This window comes from Sarcophilus harrisii, chromosome 5, assembly GCF_902635505.1.
Source record: "Sarcophilus harrisii chromosome 5, mSarHar1.11, whole genome shotgun sequence".
Taxonomy (NCBI): Eukaryota; Metazoa; Chordata; class Mammalia; order Dasyuromorphia; family Dasyuridae; genus Sarcophilus; species Sarcophilus harrisii.
In genome coordinates, this window is record NC_045430.1 from 106,390,187 (window position 1) to 106,410,583 (window position 20,397).

A 20,397-nucleotide genomic window follows, 5' to 3' on the forward strand; every position below is an offset into this window, starting at 1 on the left:
TCACATTTTACACTGGCCGATTCATTTAAACCATATAACTTTGGTTTCCTCATCTGCAAAACGGTGTTACTATTATTTACACTATTTAGCTAACAGTTATTATGAGGAAAGCAACTATAAACATGAAGTTACTAAATAATCATGAGCTATTACTGTGATGAATATCTTTCAGCCACATAAAGTAGTCACCACAAGCAATAATATCTTCAAATATGAAGATACATTTTGCAGTAAAATCACCAATTTGGATATATGTAGATATGCTTGGGTAAATCCCAATTTCTCTTAAAAATTATATTTGCTGGTCATGTGAATCAGGGCTAATAGCTTCACTACTATCTTCTCAATGACAGGATCCTCTCAAGAAATTGAGGAAAGCTCCCAGTGTGTTGTTGAGTGAATCTCCTATGGCAAATTTATGGCAGAACATGAAGGTCTCATGCTGTTGTGTGGGTGTTGCTGTCTTTGCTGGATAAACTGGATGTATTCCAAATGTGTGGTACAGTGACTCTTACCCAAATTAAAATAAGACTCTCTAGGTTAAAAAAAAAAAAAAAGGATTTAATTACTATCTTGGTAGAAAAGGCAACTCCCAACAGACAAGGTATCAGCAAATGAGGACAAAGCACAAACTGCAAAACACAAGATTAATAGACCCTAAATACAGAAACCCCCATTCTCCCCCACACACCTTTTCTCCCATTGTCTGGGGGAGTCCAGGCTTATTAATGTGGAAATCTATCTCAGAAACAAAAGAATACGAGTAAATAAAAAAACTCTTAATTAATTCCCCAAAGAGCTGCTATACATGCAGATATTCTTGGATGAGAGAGTTCTATTAATTCCCAAAGCCATCATTTCCTTTAAAAGAAGTACTTAAATACTAATTAGGAGGTGGGGGAAAACAAGAGGGGAAATGTTCATCTAAGACAATCGAACATCTGCATCTTTTTAGCTATAGCTCAACTTGTTATTGCAAAGTCACAAGTCACAATTAGGGTATGTTCAAAGCCACATTCCCATGAGAGATCTTTGCCAGTTTATTCCATTCACAAAGTTTGACCAAAGGTCTTTACTAAAACTAGCTTAGGGTTCAGTTGAAATTCTAGCTCAATGTATTGGTGTGCCTTTTCAGAATAGAATCCCATGAGATGAGCGGGCATAGGCGAGTTTTGATCTGCATCATCTGAGAGAATTTCAAAATATATGAGACCACAGATCCACTTGAATGTTAAAACCTAACACAGCTAGGCATAAGCCCGGATGTCAGCTTAGAGTTCATAACCAGGTTTGGGCAAATCATGCCTGAGAGTGTTGGAATGTATGCCTGTATTCTGCAGGGTGCTAGAAAATATTCCTACATAATGAGAAATATGTACAGTAATCACCGTGGCACCATAGCAGAGGATTTCCCACAGTAATAACCACAGTAACTACTTTGTCCCTTATTCCTTGCTAAACAAATTGGTTTGGGATGGGTACCCCATGCTCCACTCTTCAGCTCTTTATCCCTGCTATAAGATTAGGCAATCACAAAGATTTCAGAATTGCCACCATTTGCTCAAATCCGGTCAAGCACTCTGAATGGGATTTTTAAAAAATATTTTTTGTTTGTTTTTAATAAATTCTTTTGTTTGTATCATTGGTGTGCAAAACCTATCAGGAGTCCTCAAACTACAGCCTGCGGGCCAGATGCAGCAGCTGAGAACGTTTACCCCCCTCACCCAGGGCTATGACGTTTCTTTATTTAAAGGCCCACAAAACAAAGTTTTTGTTTTTACTATAGTCCGGCCCTCCAACACTCTGAGGGACAGTGAACTGGCCCCCTATTTAAAAAGTTTGAGGACCCCTGAGTCCTAAATGAATGGGCAGAGAGGCATTTCCCCTACAATATGTCAACAGTATATGATATAATAATAAACTAACAAATTATTTCACCAGCTAAATACAAAAGTCAGTTTGTGTTATCATGCTATCCATGATAGCATCTATTTTCTAGAAGTTGATTCTCCCCATTCTTAGCCTTTTCTCCCCTGTATATTCTTCTGTCCTAACCTGTCCATGTGGAATGGATTCTCCCTGCCCAGCTCTCCAGTTTTCCCAGTCTCCCTCCCCCAATTTTCTTTGTTTCCTATCTTCAAATTTATTGCTTCCAAAAAACCTTTTTGATTTTCTTTAGAGGGAAGTGGAACAAGATGAATCATTTCATGGAATATCTCTCATTGAATCTATGTTCTTTAGATATAGGTTGTCTGAATTGATTTAGATATTGGTTGGTGAAATTAGCATGTCAGTTGATGATTATTGTTGCTATACATTTATTATTTACTACCTCCAGGCAGGTACAGGATTATACTTCTAATAAAAGTTGGATGTTATTATTATATATTAACAGTGGCCATTTTATGATTCACGATGAACTTAAGATATATAATCATAATGATCACTATAAATTTCAGTATGGATCCCACAAACAGACTTTCTGTTTTCCATCTTCTCCCATCCTTACTATGACATTCAAGTGTTTCTCTTTATACTGACCCTATCATGTCTGGGGTTGCAATTTTATTTTTCCTTCCAATAAAAACAATCTACTTTTCTTAATTTTAAAAAAATTTCCACATTAGCTCTATTGTAAAAGAAAAATCAGAATAAAAGGGGAAAACCACAAGAAAAAAAAAAGGTGACTCAATATTCATTCAGTCCCCCAACTTTCTAATGTAGTTGTGAAAGTGGATGGCATTTTCTATCCCAAACCTATTGTAATTGTCTTGGATAACTGTACTGCTGAGAAGCTTAGTCTATCATAGTTGATCATCACATAACCTTGCTGTTACTATGTACAGTATCCTCCTGGTTCTGCTCACTTTACTCAGCATCCATTCATGTAAGTCTTTCCAGGTTTTTCTGAAATCAGCCTCCGCATCATTTCATATAGAATAATAATATTCCATAACATTCATGTACCATAACTAATTCAGCCATTCCCCAGCTGATGGGCATCCATTCAGTTTCTAGTTTCTTGCCAGTACATGTTAAAACAGCTGCTACAAATTTCTGCACATGTGAGTCCTTTTTCCTTTTTTATGCTCTCTTTGGCATAGAGACCCAGTAGAGACATTACTGTATCAAAGGGTATAGTTTTATAACTCTTTGAGTATAGTTCCAAATCGCTCTCCAGAATGGTTGGACGCATTCACAACTCTACCAACAATGTATTAGTGTCCTATCTTTTCCACAATCCCTTCAACATTTATCATTACCTTTTCCTGTCACCTTAGCCAATGTGAGAGGTGTGTAGTGGTGCTGAACCAGAAAGGACCCTGTAACTTTCTCATGAGAACCTGAACTTAGCGTCAGACACTAGATCAAAGTGACAAGCATGACCTATTTCTGTTGCCTATTTCTGTTCTTCTGCTTACTTGGGTATCACACCTGTGAGGTGCTTCTACAGATAAGATTAGTTATTGTTCCCCAAAAATACTGACCCTGGAAGATCCCCTTAAGCCTATTCCCATCATTATATGCATCCTAAGCCCATACCTAGCATTGTATGCATCCTATTACTCCCACTATTGTATACATCCAAACTCATTCCCATCATTGTGTGCATCTGGTTATTGCTTTAGGCTATGAGAAATACATATTTCTGAAGGCCTGATGACCTAACTGCATTCTTTTTGCTTCTGTATCACCTGCTTGCTTTGCTATATAAACGCTTTCCCCCATTCACTCTGGACCAAATGATTTTGAACATGAGTTCAATTGTGTTGACTAGTCTAAACTCTCCACAATTTAAAGATTAAAAACTAATGTCTTTCTTGCCTCAGTTTCTCTGTCATTACAGTCGTACCTCAGAGTTGTCTTAATTTGCATTTCTTTAATCACTAGTGATTTAGAGCATTTTTTCATATGACTAGAAATGATTTCAATTTCTTTGAAAATTGTCTGTTCATATCCTTTTACCATTTATCAATTGAGGAATGATTTTTCTTATAAATTTGACTCAGTTCTCTATATATTTTAGAAATGAGGTCTTTATCAGAAATATTGGCAGTAAAAATTGCCCAACTTTCTGTTTCCCTTTTAATCTAGGTTCTATTGTTTTCATTTGCCCAAAAACTTAAAAACAATCTCTTAGAAATTTTTGGGGAAAATAATAAAATGGCTCATAAATAGAAAGTAGCAGCCTGTGGAAAAAAGGGGGATCCCAATTGTTGCCTAACTTTTGACCTTAGGGATTCTCTGTGCCCCAGATCTCAATTACCTTGCAACATTGTTGGGATTCAAAGGAAACCTCAAAAAGGTTGGGATTCCAGACTGGTGTTGGAGGTGTCTCACAAAGAATTTGTATATCCTTTGACCCAGTGTTACTATTCAAAGAGTAGTATCTCTAAGAGATCTTTAAGGGAAAGGGACCCATATGTGCAAAAATGTTTGCAGCAGCCCTTTTTGTAGTGGCGAGAAACTGGAAACTAAGTGAATGCTCATCAATTGGAGAATGGTTGAATAAATTGTGGTATATGAATGTTATGGAATATTATTGTTCTGTAAGGAATGACCAGCAGGATGATTTCAGAAAAGCCTGGAGAGACTTACATGAACTGATACTGAGTGAAATGAGCAGAACCATTATACACAGCAACAAGACTATATGATAATCAATTCTGATGGACGTGGCCCTCTACAACAATGAGATGATTCAAACCATTTCCACTTGTTCAATGACGAAGAGAATCAGCTACACCCAGAGAGGGCTATGGAAATGAATGTGGACCACAACATAGCATTTTGATGAGTTTTGGTGCAGGGCAAAGAGACCCTTCTGATCAGCACAGGTCCTTTGTAAAAGAATTTGAGAACCCAAAAAAGTTAGACTGGCAAAAAGTTTATTGTTGGCACTGAGAAGTCAGCTTTTGCTAGGAAGACTGACTTCCTAGTAACAAGGTCTTGGCAGAGAGAGATTAAAGTTCCTAGCAGAGAAATCCTGGCAGAGAGATAAACAGAGGTGTGTTAACACTGAGAAGAGGGTATCTCTTCACAGCGGGCAGGAACCCTCGCAGGCAGCTATGCCAAGGAGAGAGGTTCCTTGGCCTGGCATGGTCCTGCTTTTAAGACTCCGAAAAGAAATAAGCCCCAAATTGCCCTTTAAAAGAGATCTGAGACTGAAGTTCAAATTGAATGAGATTACTACAGTATCATTGCCCCCAGGCCTAGATTTCTGGTTGAATGGGACCACTTACTGGGAGTGTCCTGAGCCAATTTTCAGCTCAATAGATATTATGGTGGAAAGAGAACTAGAATTAGAATTAGAAATATCTGAGTTTAAATCTTTCCCACAGATTGACAGATGACACAGATTATAATTTTAGGTTTTATTTTGCCTTTCTTTGTATTCCCAGCACTTTAACATAGTGCTTGGCATTAGCACTATGTTAATATGTGCTTTTTGATTGATTCAAATCTCTCCATGCCCTAGTTAGATAGAAATATCAAACCTAGCTCTCCAGCTAAATGAGACCACTTAAGTTCGGGCTAAGTAGGAGTGATCCTGGGCTCAACTCTATTGAGTTGAGGGTGTAGCAAGTCCCACCAAAATAACAGAATGAAACTACTTTATCTTGATTCCCTGAGGCAGGTCTGTCCCAGAGGAAGTTTCTTGGAGTTCAAGGAGAGTTTCAAGAGTTCTCCCCCAAAGTCAGAGGACAGCTTCAGGGTTCCCCCCATCATTTTCACTCTTTCTGTTATTGTTTGCATTTTTGTTTTCCTTCTCACTGTTTTTTTTCTTCTCAGATCTGATTTTTCTTGTGCATCAAGATAACTATATAAATAGGTATACATATATTAAATTTAATATATTTTAACATATTTAACATGTATTGTACTGCCTGCCATTCAAGGGAGGGGGTAAGGGGAAGGAGGGGAAATTTTGGAACAGAAGGTTTTGCAAGGGTCAATGTTAAAAAAATTACCTATACATATGTTTTGTAAATAAAAAAATTTATATAAATAAAGAGCTTTATTTATATATAAAAATATATATAATTTGGTAAATGTTAATAGAATTTTAAGTTCTTTCTGACAGTCATTTCATGTTAACAGCTTCACCTGTCACATCTACCCACAAGAGATAGTTTTTCAAGTTTCCTATTTTTAATATTCCCAACATCAAAAAACAAGGTCAATCCTAAAGATCTTTGTAAGAGAAAATAAGCATTTAATAAAAATGCTACTGCAAAAAAAAAAAAGAAAGAAAGAAAGAAGAATTTGTAGGCTGGGACCCATCTTTAAGTTAAGGAGAAAAGTTTATTATTTTTAATTTGTAATAATATAATTGTAACCAGTAATTGTAATTAATTGTAACCAGCTGAAGTGAGCCAAGTCCAAAAGAATTTTAGCAAAGAGCCAGACAGAAGCAAGAAGATAATTTTATATGAAAGAGAAATAGAGATCAGGTTCAAGTCACTGATATACTAATTTTATGGCTTAGATGTACAATTGAGAAGTGGTAGAAGTGGGGTTGCACCCATTATTGAATTCTATGGCTTCTTAAAGAGTATTGAATAGAGGTGAAGCACCCCCATCATTGAATTCTATAGCTTACTGACTCACACATTGTTCTCTAACAGCCAGCATTGTTTGTGGTATTCCTAAGGGCCAATAGCCTTAGGGTCTCTCAGAAATTGTTTTCTTCTCCCTAGGAACTACACACATGATAAAAGTTTTGTCCAGGACAGCATACAACCCAAAGGAACACAGATACAGAGGAAAAGCCATTCACGATTACTTTACTCCCAGAACTTCATTGTTTCACCAAAGTATCTTACTTAGTTCTTCTGCTTATTCCAGGGGTCCTCAAACTTTTTAAATAGGGGGCCAGTTCACTGTCCTCAGGGAGGACACAGTGAGGAACAGTCCTCAGACTGTTGGAGGGCCGGACTATAGTAAAAACAAAAACTTTGTTTTGTGGGCCTTTAAATAAAAAAACTTCATAGTCCTGGGTGAGGGGATAAATGTCCTTAGCTGCTGCATCTGGCCTGCAGGCTGTAGTTTGAGGACCCCTGGTACCCATGTGTAGTCATTGTTCACTTTGTTCAAGGCACTGCCTTGTCCTTCCAAGACAAGACAACTCTGCAACTGGAGTATAATATCTTTGCCTATTGCAAACATCAAATTATCCAATCCATCCTCTAGATTTATAGAAATAGATTTTTTTTGCATCCTCTACAAACTTTTGTTTCCTTGGAGGTATGGTGAAATAGAAACCAACTCTTCCCAGGCCTGTTTCAATAACACGTTAAATTCTATTGAATATAATGTGAGAGGATTTCTTAAAAACTGTATTGATTAGTTTTATTGATTTTTTTTCCCCTCCTTTTTTTTTTCTTTTTAAAGAAATTCTCTCTCTAGGAAGAAGGGAGCTGGGGAAATAAGACAATGTAAAAACAAAAGATATCAATAAAACAAGTATTTTTTAAAATAGTAAGATCTAAAAACAGGGGCACCTAGATGGCACAGTGGATAGAGCACTGGCTCTTAAGTCAGGAGAATACGAGTTCAAATCCAGTCTCAGACGCTTAACACTTCCTAGTTGTGTGACCCTGGCAAAGTCACTTATCCCCAGTTACCTCACACACACCTCCCAAAAAAAATCTAAAAATCTGGATATGCTGGCTGATAAACATCAGAGATGAGTTCAGATATTTCCTTCTTTGTTGTTAATGCAACCAGAAAGTCCTGGTAGTTGAGTGGTGAGGCAAGAAGTTAGTGGCTTGTCATTTTGTGCCACAGTTTCCATTTATTGTCCTGCCTCAGTTACCCTAATTGTTCTACCTCAGTTCCTTGAATTGTTCTGCCTCAATCCCCCTGGTTGCAACACCCACTTCCTGACCATTAGGGCTAAGATAATTAGGGCTGGGAGCCTTGACCTGGGAGCATTCCAGAAAGCCATAAATTGCAGATGAGTTACTGGGAGATATACTTACATCTCTAAATTCCAGATTTTCTCTCTCTAGTGATTCTCCCTTCATTCCCAATTTAACACAATTTATGGTCCTACCCCCAACCTGTCAGAACCGAATTGATGGTCCCCGCATGGAAATTCCTGCCATTTACCTATGTTCAGACTCTACCTTTTGCCTTTGTCTCCCCTGATCGCTTGGAGCCTTATATAACTCATTGGATTCTTTGAGATGAAAGTCCAATTCAGCCCTGGAGGCAGAATGGATTCTGCTCTGCCTCCAGACTCTCTCTCCCTCTCAGAAACCCAAATAAAATATTAAAAATTTTCTAATCTCTATCCAGTTACAATTACTCTCCTTGCCCCTCGACTAAAGCCCTGAAGTTGGGTCATAAGTATAAGTCAGTATTCCACCTTTCCCAAGACTTAAGGAGCCTTGAGTCAAGGTCAAAATAGTTAAAGTGCAACAGGGGTGATCCCTTGGAGCTAGGCATGTACTTTGGCTCTCTGTTGAACAATAAATCTTGCCAAAATGACCCAGAGGGTCCTTATTCATGATTTCTGTGACTGAGGAATTGAAGATGATTTATAACTGCATTTTGAATGAGCTGCACATTTGGGCTATAAGAGGACCTGAGAAAAGACAGGTTGGTCCTTTGGGAATCTACTTCTTGTTCTCATTCAGTACTTTCTCCTGAGAAAATGGCCATTTCCACCTTTGGGACTGCCTCATGTTTAAGAATTCCAGCATCGGTTTCTGGTTGTCAAGTACCAGGGAATTCTTATAACTAGACAATTCTTAGAGGAAAAGCACCATCACCCCCAGGAGAGTGCTTTGGCTGAAAGGACTTAGAAAGCCTGTCTGGTCAGAATATGAACCTTATCAGCTGTTCAGGCAGTGCTATCTGAGATTAAAGGGAAATATCTATTTTAGCTGTTTCAGAAACGGTTTCTTTTTCAGGAGAGTATAATGCAAATGATGAGTTATTGTTTTATATTTCTGAATTTGTCAAGTGAGCCCTTATACATCTTCATTTTCTATGGTGGAGGAAATAAACAGCTCTCCTAGACCTGATATATGCACTATACATTAAGAATTGTTTCTATAAAGAATAGCGTTTCCCACTTTGGGAGGAAAACCCTAGAAGTTTTTTGTCTTGTTTAGTTTTTAGAGATTTCCTTGAAGTTTCTTTGGTATGGCAGCAGTGAGCCAGAAAGTAAGAGAAAAAATATTGACTTTTCCCTTTAGGAATCAAACCACTCCCAGGATAAATTTGGGCTTTGGAGAAGCCCAGGACCCAAATTTTATTGGGGAGGGAAGACCACTTTTCTTTTAAGATTTACAAAGAATTTTACACACATGATCTCACTTGATTATCACCTAATCCATTTTATAGATGAAGAAACTGAGTTTTGTAACTTGCCCATGATCACATAGGTCATATCTGAAGCAGAATTTAAACCTAGGTCTTTCCTGGCTCCAAATCCAGCACCCATTACCATCCAACATGGTCCTTAGTATAAAAATAGCAGTCCAGGAAATTTTGTTTAATAAAGATGAAGAAAAGTCCTGAGAAGACAAGACTTTTAGATTCATGTCATTGCCCTGAATTTGAGGACTTTTAGGAGAAAAGAGAATGCAAAATCAGTATTTTTACTCTTCCTGGCAGATATCTGAAAGCAGAGTGGAAGCAGGGGGAGTAAGTGGGAATAACCATTAATCCAAAGGACTCTGGAAGAAAAGCAAGATTGACTAAAAGAAAAAGTAAAGAAAAGTGGACACAGACACAAGACAGGACATAAAGACAGAGATAAAGAGAGACAGAAACAGAGAGGGAGGGAGGGAGGGAAGAAGAGAGGGAGGGACAGAGAGAGACAGAGAAAAGACAGAGATAGACAGAGAGAGAGAGACAGAGGAGAGACAGACAGAGAGAGGAGAGACAGAGAGAGCCATTGACTTAGGAGAGGCAGTAAACCAGCAACTCAATTTGACAGACCATATTTGTAGGCTCTGGGTTGTTTCCCAGAAAGGGTACATGGTGAGGCAGAACCATTAGTGCTTTTGGGAGCAGGGCTTTAGAAAGGGGACTTTGTTAACAAAATCCAGAAAGTAAGAGAGTTGATCTATGAGGTCAAGAAGGCAGCAGCTGTTACCACTAACCCTTATAAGGGCAGCAGTTTGTCACACTGGAGCTAAAAGCAGAAGCAGTTCTGAAGCTTGGGGCTGGTGTTAAAACTGTCCTTTATACTGAGACTGGTGAGCTGAGTATTTTAGGGATATAGCAGAATAAGAGAGCCACATGATGCTTCTTTATAATAAAATATTTATATTTCTGCGAAGCCCGTTCATCTGGTTAGTCATCCCTATATACTGTCTCTGGGTTAAGTTTTGTGAGAGGGAAGGGAGAAAGTGTAGAGAGAAGGGAAAGATAGAGAGACCGAAATAGAGACATAAATAGAGACAGAGAGATAAAAATAGAGATATATAAGACAGAGAAACAAAGACAAAGACAGAGATAGACAGACAAAAAAAAAAAAAAAAGGGAGAGAGCCAGAGTCAAGAAGAAGTAGAGACAGAGACAGAGAAAGAGACAGACACACAGAAAGACAGAGATAGACACAAAGAGAGACAGAGAGAGAGAGAAGAGAAGAGAAGAGAAGAGAAGAGAAGAGAAGAGAAAAAAAGAGAAGAGAAGAGAAGAGAAGAGAAGAGAAGAGAAGAGAAGAGAAGAGAAGAGAAGAGAAGAGAAGAGAAGAGAAGAGAAGAGAAGAGAGAGGAATAAATCTTCTATCTATGAACCCAGCACTATACTAAATGCTGAGGATATCAACATAAGCCAGACAGACTCCACTCTCAAGGAGCTTAAACTCTAATGGAGGAAGACAGTACATGGAGAAGAGCAGAAGGTCTTAGGAGTCCTCAAACTTTTTAAATAGGGGGCCAGTTCACTGTCCCTCAGACTGTTGGAGGGCCGGACTATAGTAAAAACAAAAACTTTGTTTGGTGGGCCTTTAAATAAAAAAACTTCATAGCCCTGGGTGAAGGGGATAAATGTCCTCAGCTGTTGCATCTGGCCCACAGGCCCTAGTTTGAGGGCCCCTGCTCTAGGCAGTCATGATACAGCATTTTATATAAGTTCAGTGGCAGCCATGGTGACTAGTATCTTCTGAGCCTTTCCAAGTGGTGCTTATGTCAGAAGTTATAGGGCCCTCAAATTGGTATAACCTAGTTGAGGGATAGTAATAATATAGACACTCTATCCCAAAACTAGCTCTAGTCCACACCAGGGAGGAAGAGCAGTGGAAGCCTCATAACAGCTTAAGTCTGTTAAGTGAAGAAATAATAATGGAGGAAGTGGGGGTTGGGGGAGGTAGCTGACAATGACCATATCTAGAAGTACAGAACTTTGGGGAAGAGGCACCCTTATCCTAGTAAACTATTGTCCCTACCCTTAGAAATCTATACTTCCCTCCATAAGTGAGGAAGTTACCTCTCTACCAGTTCAGATCAACATCTGTCCTGCGGTTTATAGTTTTAGTGAGTTGCTTAAAGCCCAGCTTTTTAAACTGTGGGTTGCCACTCTATATGGGGTATTGTACCTGAATGCGGAGGTTGCAACATTATGATTTATTGCCAGTAAATGTTTGATTTGTATACCTATTTTATATATCTAGATACCGGGGGTCATGTAAAAATTTCTTGGACAAAAAGGGGTGACCAAGTGGAAAAGGTTTAAAAAGCCCTGGCCTAGAACTCTGAAAGGTAAAAGGAATTATTCCAAGAAAGGATTGTACCCAGGTCTTCTTGTCTTTGAGGCTAGCATGATATCCACTCACTCATATTGCCTCTAAAATCCCAGTTTTTCAACAAATAAAGCCAGGCTCCCCTTTCTCCCTCCTAATATAATCCTCCTCTGCCCTCTTTCCTATAGGATATGAGTATTTTAAGTGAGCAAGAAAACAGGCTTCTGGAGAAGCAGCAACGATACCGGCTGCTATCTGAATAAACTTTCCATGTTTTCCTTTCTGTCTGCTTTGTCCATGTGGAGGCTCAGACTATACCCTAAATACCTTCCTTTTTGGAAGGAGCTGCTAGGCTAAGAAGGGGGCAGTACACGGAGGCTAAGGCTGGCCAGTGGTGAGAAAAGACCCAATTCTCACTCCCAATTCCCACGGGATGAGTGAATTCAGGAGATTTACATCAGTGCCATCAATAGGGGAAATGGCTACAATTTCATTATTGCTTCATAAATTGTTTATAATTTATAAATTGGCCTATGGAGGCCCTAGGCCCCCTTTTCTCTCTAGTTCCAGGGACTCCCTCATATACATGTTTGTATTTCATATTTGAATGTTTCCTTTGGTTTCCAATAGTTTCCATAGAGTTTTCTTCTCGAAGCTACTGGGGTGGTTTGCCATTTCCTTCTCCCATTCATTTTACAGATGAGGAAAGGGGCAAACAGGATTAAGTGACTTACCCAAGATCACACAGCTAGTAATTGTCTGAGACCAGATTTTAACTCATGGCTTCCTGACTTCAGGCCCATCAATCAGTTCACTAAGTTATGTAACAGCCTCTGTGAGGAGCCTTAAGGATACTTTATAAAGAATAAGAGAAATTTAGAGTGAACTCTAGTAGGGGTTCTTACCCTGGGAACCTGTAAATTTGGTGGTTTTAAATATATATTTATGATTTTATAAGTATTATATTTAAAGCATATTGTATATAATATAATTATATAGTATGCTATGTAATGATTTACATTGTTATATATAATGTTATATAATTATATATTATGTAACATAAATTTTAACTATTAAATACATATTTAAAACTCCAAATTCACAGATCCCCACATTAAAAACATACACATGTACATATATGGTACTTTCAATATAATAGATTTCCTTTGTAATTCTATGTATTTTATATTTTGTATTTAAAAACATTATTCTGAGAAATCCATATGTTGCACTAACCTGCCAAAGCAATCCATGACATACAAGGAGCTTATATCCTAATGAGGTAATATAGTACATTAAAGGTGGGGGGAAGTTCTAGGTACATCATGTTTGTATGTATAAATTATCTCTAAGTAAATATACATAAATACCACATCTGCACACAGGGACCTAACACACATCATATTCTATATGCTTGTGTTTCCAGGATTTGTGGCTATTAAATTGAGGAATGAATTCTTATCATTGATGCAGAGGATCCTAAGTTTGAACCCACAACCCCGTCCATTTCTTTTGTCCATATTTGGTATAGAATACCATCTAAAAGATGTCTAATTAATGTTTGATGATAAAATGTGAATTAAGGAAATGGACTTCCATTGCTCAGGAAGAATTTGAATTTGATAGAGGAAAACATGCTTGATAGGGAAAATTGAACACAAGGACAGAAAGTTTCCTGTAAGGAAAGTAATATAATAGAATGCAGAGTATTAACAAAGCTCTTTAGACCTAGCAATATCTTAGTCATGTTAGATTATAAGCTCTATTAGGGCAAGGCATTCTTTGTCTTGTCTTTCCCAAAGACTAGCCTAATTCTTTGCTCATAATCAGCATTTAACAAATGGCTAAAGTCTAGATTTCCATTTCCTAAGCTATAAAAAGAAGGAGCTGGACTAGAAGAAAATCCATTGAGATTGCCAGGCTATTTGCAACTCTATTTCCCTTTCTTTCTATCCTTGGAAATAATGTCTTACGTCATTTCCTAACATGCACTTCCAAAATCAAAAAGTGTAGGTGTTGTAGTCAGTATCTGTATGGAATAGAAAAATAATGATGGTACACAATGGACATCCCAAGAATGCCTGCCTCCCCACGCTTTCCCCCAGCTATCCCTCTCTGCTCAGTGATCACACTTATCTTTAACTAGCATCCAGTGGTTACAGTGCATTTTACATACATGATCTTATTTGTTGTTCACAATGATCAAAAGGGTAAATTTTGTTAGTCCCTTTTTATTTAGGAAGTTATTGGGGGCCAGAGAATGTCATCTGTAGTTTGGGTGAGGAACAAAGTCAAGCAACATTTACACATTGCACAAGAAATAATCAAAAAATGGTCTGGAAAAAATTTCAAAAGAACCACAGCAGGAATATCATTGTGACAAAAAGAAGCACATTCCCTGGGATTCACCACTGCAACATCCCCAAGAATCTAAGAGAAAACTGAGGGAATGCCAAAGAGGCAAAGGCCAGAGTACGGAGGTTAGGGGCAGAGGCCATTCCAAAGAGATTATCTCTTTCTTACTCATTGCAAGTCTGCATATCAGCAGGGGAAGTTTCATAATCAGTTTTATTGATCCTTCTAATTCTAGAACCTGGGCTGGGGAGGAAAATTTTAGGCTCCTTACTCCTTGTCACAAGGTTGGATTTAGGGTTTTAAAGTACAAAAGCAGGAAAAGAATGGAATTGATGCTCTGTAGGTATGGGTACCATAGCACTTAAGAAAGGTAGAACACTACTTGCTGATTTCTATTTTCCACCTCCATGCCCTAGAAAAGGCTTGTACTTCAGGTTATGGAAGGTACTCCTTCCTTACCTCTACCATTTATAATCTCTAGCTTCCTTTAATGACTGACCCATATGCTACCTCTTAGAGGAAGCTTTTCCTGATGAGTTAGAGTCTCTTCCTCCACAAATTGTCATGTATATACTTCTCTGTTCACATGTTGTATCTTTCCAATCCTTCTCCCAAGAATATATGCTCCTAGAAGACAAGGACTCTTTTTTTATATATTCCCAGTGCTTTGTTCATATTTTCTTTAAACCAGACCAATGTAGAAATCTCCCAGTGAGAAATTTCTCTTCTGAACAGGAAGGATGTGATAGCTAAGGAAGAAAGAATAACATAGTTGAGTGAAATCATGAGAAGGCCTTCTTGGAATGCCCATTTTGTTCCATCACAATTTTCCTGTTTCTGCCATACAAATAAATGCTGAGAGTTACGGAATTAAGTTCCTATTGACATACTTCTACCCTTGCAGTTTGGTACTTTCTTTGCAATTTTCAATGGTAAGATGATTGCCTAGGACCCCGAGAAGTTGTGACAGCATCAGTAAATGTCAGGGATAGAATAGAATAAAGATCATTACAACTCTGAGGTCTGCTCTCTACTATCTGTGTCACAGTGCTTTTTGTGTTATGGTCCATACACTTAATAGGCATTTAAGTTGGAAGAAAGATAAATATTTCTCCATTGTCTCCTGTTCATTTTGAACCTGTAAAAATTCAAATCAGAAAACTGGAAAGTCATTCATTTACATATTATATTGCAAAATAAATTTTCAAGTCTAGATGAAGAATTATTTCTCAACAATGCCCCATAGTCCCTCAGGAAATTTAGTTGTTAACAGCTGAGATTTCTGCCCACGTAGGATTGCCTCAGACATTGAAAGCTTCTCTGAGTCAGGGAAAGTCTTGTTACACTCCTAGAATGTTATAGGAAAGTATTTTTTCCATTATTATTCCCCTGCGTTTCCTTCCCTCCCTTCCCCTAAAGCTTGCTCCCCCAGAATCATTGAACCTTGGAGCTTAGGAAGGACATTAAGATCATGCATTTCAATACCCTTTATAGAACATCAAAAAGGCTGGTTAATTGACATTCCTGCACCTGAAGTGATTGGAGAAACCTGAGCAGAAATTGCCTCCCATCATCCCAAGGTTTGCTAAATCACTCCCAAATTTGTCCTTCTGTCCAGTCTCTCGTCAGGTTCCTCAGATGCAGAGGTAAGGTCAGGGTACAGTCAAGAGGCAGTTTCGAATGGTGATCTGAGAGCTTGAATACCACCTCAGATACTTACTAGCTGTGTAACTAGAGTTAAATCACTTCACCTCTGTGCCTATTTCCTCACTAGGTCACTTCTCTGAATCTATTTATCTCATAACCTATGGTAGGGAGGATTGTGTTTCTAAGTCACTTAACCTTTGTGTCTCAATTTCCTCATGCCTCTGACTCCATGCATGGCAGGCAAGGCTGTGTGTCTAAGGCGGCAGTTCTCAAACATTTTGCTCACATGAGTCTTTTATATTCTTAAAAATTTACTGAGGACTCCAAAAAATTGGCTGTAGCTTTCAATGTTTACCATATTAGAAATGAAAATTTCTTAGTATTAGGAAAATATAATTTTGACCATGTGGATTCCCTGAAAGCATCCCTAAATCATGCTTTGAGAATCAATGGTCTAAGGTCTGGCCAATGAAAAAGGCGAAAATTGTACATTTTAAAATGGAATAGCTCTTCAAGGTCATCAAGTCCCCTAAACCTCATTTTACAGATAAAAAAACTGAGACCTAGAGAAGTTTAAGTAACTTGCCTATAATCATACAGATAGTAACAGAGCTGAAATTTTACTCCAGACCCTTTGACTCCAAATCCAGAATTTTCAATCAAACTTGTTCCTTTGGGAGGTAAGAGTAGAAACAAAAAAATAAAGAACTCCTAACTGTGACTATGGGAAGAGAACCTTCTTCTCAGTTCCCCTCCAGAATATCAAAATCCATTGGACATTTGTCTAGAGGTCTGTGACCTTAGTTTACTTTTTTAGACTGACATGAGGAGGAAAGCATCATTATCATGCTCCTATTGGAAGCTTGGTCAAGTGGTCTAGCATCATGGGAAATTGTCTGGAAATGATCAAGGGAAATGTTTTGGAAGTCATCAGAAGCTATTCGCACCATACAATGTAGTATCCTTGTCCCCCTCTCCACCATCCCTCCCTGGGAAAGTTGGAAGGCCATTTTTCCTTCCTTTAACCCCATTTATCCAAGATCAGGCAGGCAGGATGCAGCTCATGGGGTGGAATTTTTTTTTTCTGAGTTTTTATTTGAAAACCCCAGGAGGTGCCCCACCCTCACCCAGCCCACCCCCTTCCCAGACATGATGGCTGTGAGCTGACACATGATGACAAGTGATACAAGGTTGTGAGCTGCTCACAGGAACACAGGGGCTGTGTTCAGTATAACATTGAAAAAATATACATTATATTATAAGACACCCAGGGCACCTCTTCCACCATTCCCTGACCCATCCCTATGGAAGCAGGGAAAGGATGTAGAGAACCCCAAGACTAAAGGAGGAGATTGGGTGAAAGTTAAATGGAGGGACCTTGGAAAGAGATAGGGAAGAGGAAGGGGAAGGGGAACCTTCTCCCTCCCCCAGTGGAAACTGGGAAAAGGGAAAGAAAGGGAGTGTCCACATTGAGGGAAGAAAAGCTTAACAGGGGAGAAGGGTATGGAAAGCAGGGGTTTTCTCTTATCACTCCCTCAATCCCATTGCTACTAGTCTTTCCTGAAGTACAGTTTTTCACGTGAAATATTAAGCCCAGTTCAGCAGTAATGAAGGGAGAGAAACACCATTAATAGTGTTGGCTGCCATAGGGAACAAATAAGTAGCCCATGAGGATCCCTTCATCCCCCTTCCTAATATAAGCAAACTGGGTTCCTACAGGGGAAAGAAGATTCTTGGGGGGGGGGGCGAGGAGTGGATGTTCAAGAGGAAAAGCTTAACAGGGGAGGGGAGAGACACTATTTGAGGGAAGGGAGGAGAGCAGGGTTCCAAAAATAGCTCACTCCAGGGACTTCCCTGGAGGACTCGCTCTTTCAGACTCAATTGTCCTTCTTTGCCAAGATGTCTCTTTCTTATTCTGTGTGGGTATCTCTTGCCTCTTCTCTCCTGGGTGGGGTGCTCTCTCTAGGGAAGGGGCTTCAGTAGCGGTGTGGGGCTGACTCAATGATACACCTCTCATCATTGGTGGGAGAGTCAGCTGCTTCAGAATCACTGCTGTCCTCATCCTCCTGCTGCCCTCCCGCAGCCCCTGCCACACATGCCTGACGATTCTGGTAAGACTGAAGGGGAAGAAAAAGCATGAGGGAGAGAAGAATGAGTGCTCCTATCCTATACTCCAGTGCCCTAGTCCACTTCCAGCCTCCATCACAGTCAGGATGCTCCCCTCTCCCCTTTCTTGGTCACTCTGGGTCGCCAGCTCTTGGCCCTTTCCTTTCTGAAGAGCCCAAGTTCCAGCCCCAATCTTTGTTCTTTAGAATTAACTTTACCCTTGAGCCCCCCCCCCCCACAGCCTTAGCCCTCACCTCCATGGGGTTAACAATGATGGTGAGGGCTGAATCATCCCAGAAAAGGTCAGGGTCTTTGGGGTCATCTGAGGCTCCCGGTGAACCTCCGACTCCTGAGACACGCTGGTGCAGGGAATGGATCCGTACCAGGCCCAGGACAACCATGAGTGCCAGGAACCCCACACATACCACAATGATGAGAGTTGCTGCACTAGGAACCACTGTGGGGAGAAAAGGGAAAGAAGATCCTGGAGATGGAAGCATGGGGCAATTCCCAGAGTCAGAAAGATATGAGGTGCCAAAGGGTAAAGGAAAGAAATACTGGTTTGAAAAAAAAAAGATAAAAGATAAAATATAGATACAGAAATGAGTTTGAATCCAGGTTCTATCAATAATTACCTCAGTTGGGCAACTTGGTTACCTCTCTGGGACTCAGCTTTCTCATGTGTAAAATGAAGTGATTAGATTAAATGATCTCCAAAGTCCTTTCCAGGTCTAGATGGATGATTCTATGACCTTCAGCTTGAGATGCACAGATGTAAATAGGACTAAATTAGAAAATAAGGTGAGCTAAAAGACAGGCCATAGCCACTGCTGAATCAAGATCTCATTGTTGGAAGGAATCTTGGAAATTTTCTATTCTAAATGTCTATCCAACACAGAAGTCTACTTTACAATCTCCTAGATAGATAATCATGAAGTTTCTGCTCAAAAACCTCCTTTGATAAAAACTCACCATCTCACAAGGTAGCCTACTTTGTTTTTAGGTAATGCTAATTCAAGAGTTCTTAACTTTATCTTGTGTTATGAACTTCTTTGGCAATTTAGTGAAGTTTTCTTGGAATAATATTTTTAATGTATAAAATATGTAGAATTATAAAGCAAAGCCATTATCTTGAAATACAGTTTTAAATAATAATAAATAGAAACAAAAAAAAAGTCCACACACTTCAGATTATGAACGTCCTTTACAAGGACTCATATGTGCAAAAATGTTTGTAGCAGCTCTTTTTGTGGTGACAAAGAATTGGAAAATGAATAGATGCCCATCAATTGGGGAATGACTGAAAAAGTTGTAATATATGAAAGGAATGGAATATTATTGTTCTATAAAAATGATGAACAAGATGATTTTAGAAAGACCTGAGCAAAACAAGCAGAAACAGGAATATATTTTACACAGTAACTACAACATTATACCATGGTCAAATATGAAAGACTTGGTTCTTCTCAGCAGTTTAGTGATCCAAAGCAATACCTTTGGATTGAAAAGGGATAAACTTTGGATAGAAAACATCTACATCCAAAAAAAGAACTAAGGAGATTGAATGCAAATCAACACATGCTATGTTCACTTTTTTTTGTTATTTTTTTCTTCTGTCATGGTTTTTCCCTTTTATTCTCATTTTCCTCTCCCAATATGATTCATAAAGAAATGTGTATTTTTTAAAAGTTAATATACATGTAAAAAATAAAATAAAATACATGTGTGGTGGTGGTGGGGAAGAAAGTCCTTTACATTGAGTAAAAATTTCCTTTCCTCTAACTCCCTGTACCTGTTTATAATCTGAGGCTATATAGAACTGATAACTTTTTCAACTGAAAACCTTTCATCTTCAATTCTCTGAACAATTTCTCCTCTGACATTTTTTCAGTCTTTTCACCATTCTGGTCATCCTCATCTGGATGTACTCTAATTTATCACCTCCTCAGGATATCACCATCCAGAACTAAACAATATTCTATTTAAAGGTATTCTGACCAGCTAGCTGCCCAGGGATTATGACCATTCTTGCTCTAAAAAACTAAAGAGAGCAATGATTTCAGTAGTATGGATAAGACCACAGGATTTAGGGATCATAGAGATCATCTAGTCTAAATCTCTCATTTTACCTGTCAGGAAAATGAAGTCTGGAAAGGTTAGAATATTGCCAAAGTTTACAGTTAAATAACAACAAATATTTGAAAGTAAGTCCTCCATTTTTCTCACTATGCCACGTGACTCATTCCTTCCCCGTTTGGGGTATTGTACTTCTAATAAAGCAAACCAAAATTTAATGAGCTTTTTTGATAGTCATAATCACAACTGATTGAACTTTTGATCAAATAAAATCCTTAGACCTGTATCTTCTTTCCTTTTAAATTTTCTTTTTTATTCTGAATTTGACAAACACCAGCAAATATGAACTAGTCTATGTAGGATGAAGAACAGGAAAAAAAGATTATAAATAAAATGACAAATTGCAATTATGTAAAGTCTAAACTTTTCTTCTTACAAACTACTAAGTCAAATCTTCCCCCAGCTTGCATATACATTTAAGCTTTAAATTGCATTAAGACTTTTGGGAC

At 38.6% G+C, this 20,397-nt stretch overlaps 1 protein-coding gene across 2 annotated transcripts in view; it reads right to left on the reverse strand.

The window, feature by feature from the left end:
- Positions 1-16,963: 16,963 nt before the first annotated feature.
- The window catches only part of CLSTN3 (calsyntenin 3), an 80,094-nt gene continuing 76,660 nt past the window's right edge, over positions 16,964-20,397 (reverse strand). For both annotated transcript variants that reach the window (XM_031938243.1, XM_023504567.2), the window contains 2 exons: positions 18,067-18,269; positions 16,964-17,823 (listed from right to left, as the gene is read on the reverse strand). In XM_031938243.1, coding sequence (XP_031794103.1) covers positions 17,683-17,823; positions 18,067-18,269 — 344 coding nt within the window. In that variant the 3' untranslated portion in view covers positions 16,964-17,682. The remainder of the gene's footprint in view (positions 17,824-18,066; positions 18,270-20,397) is intronic.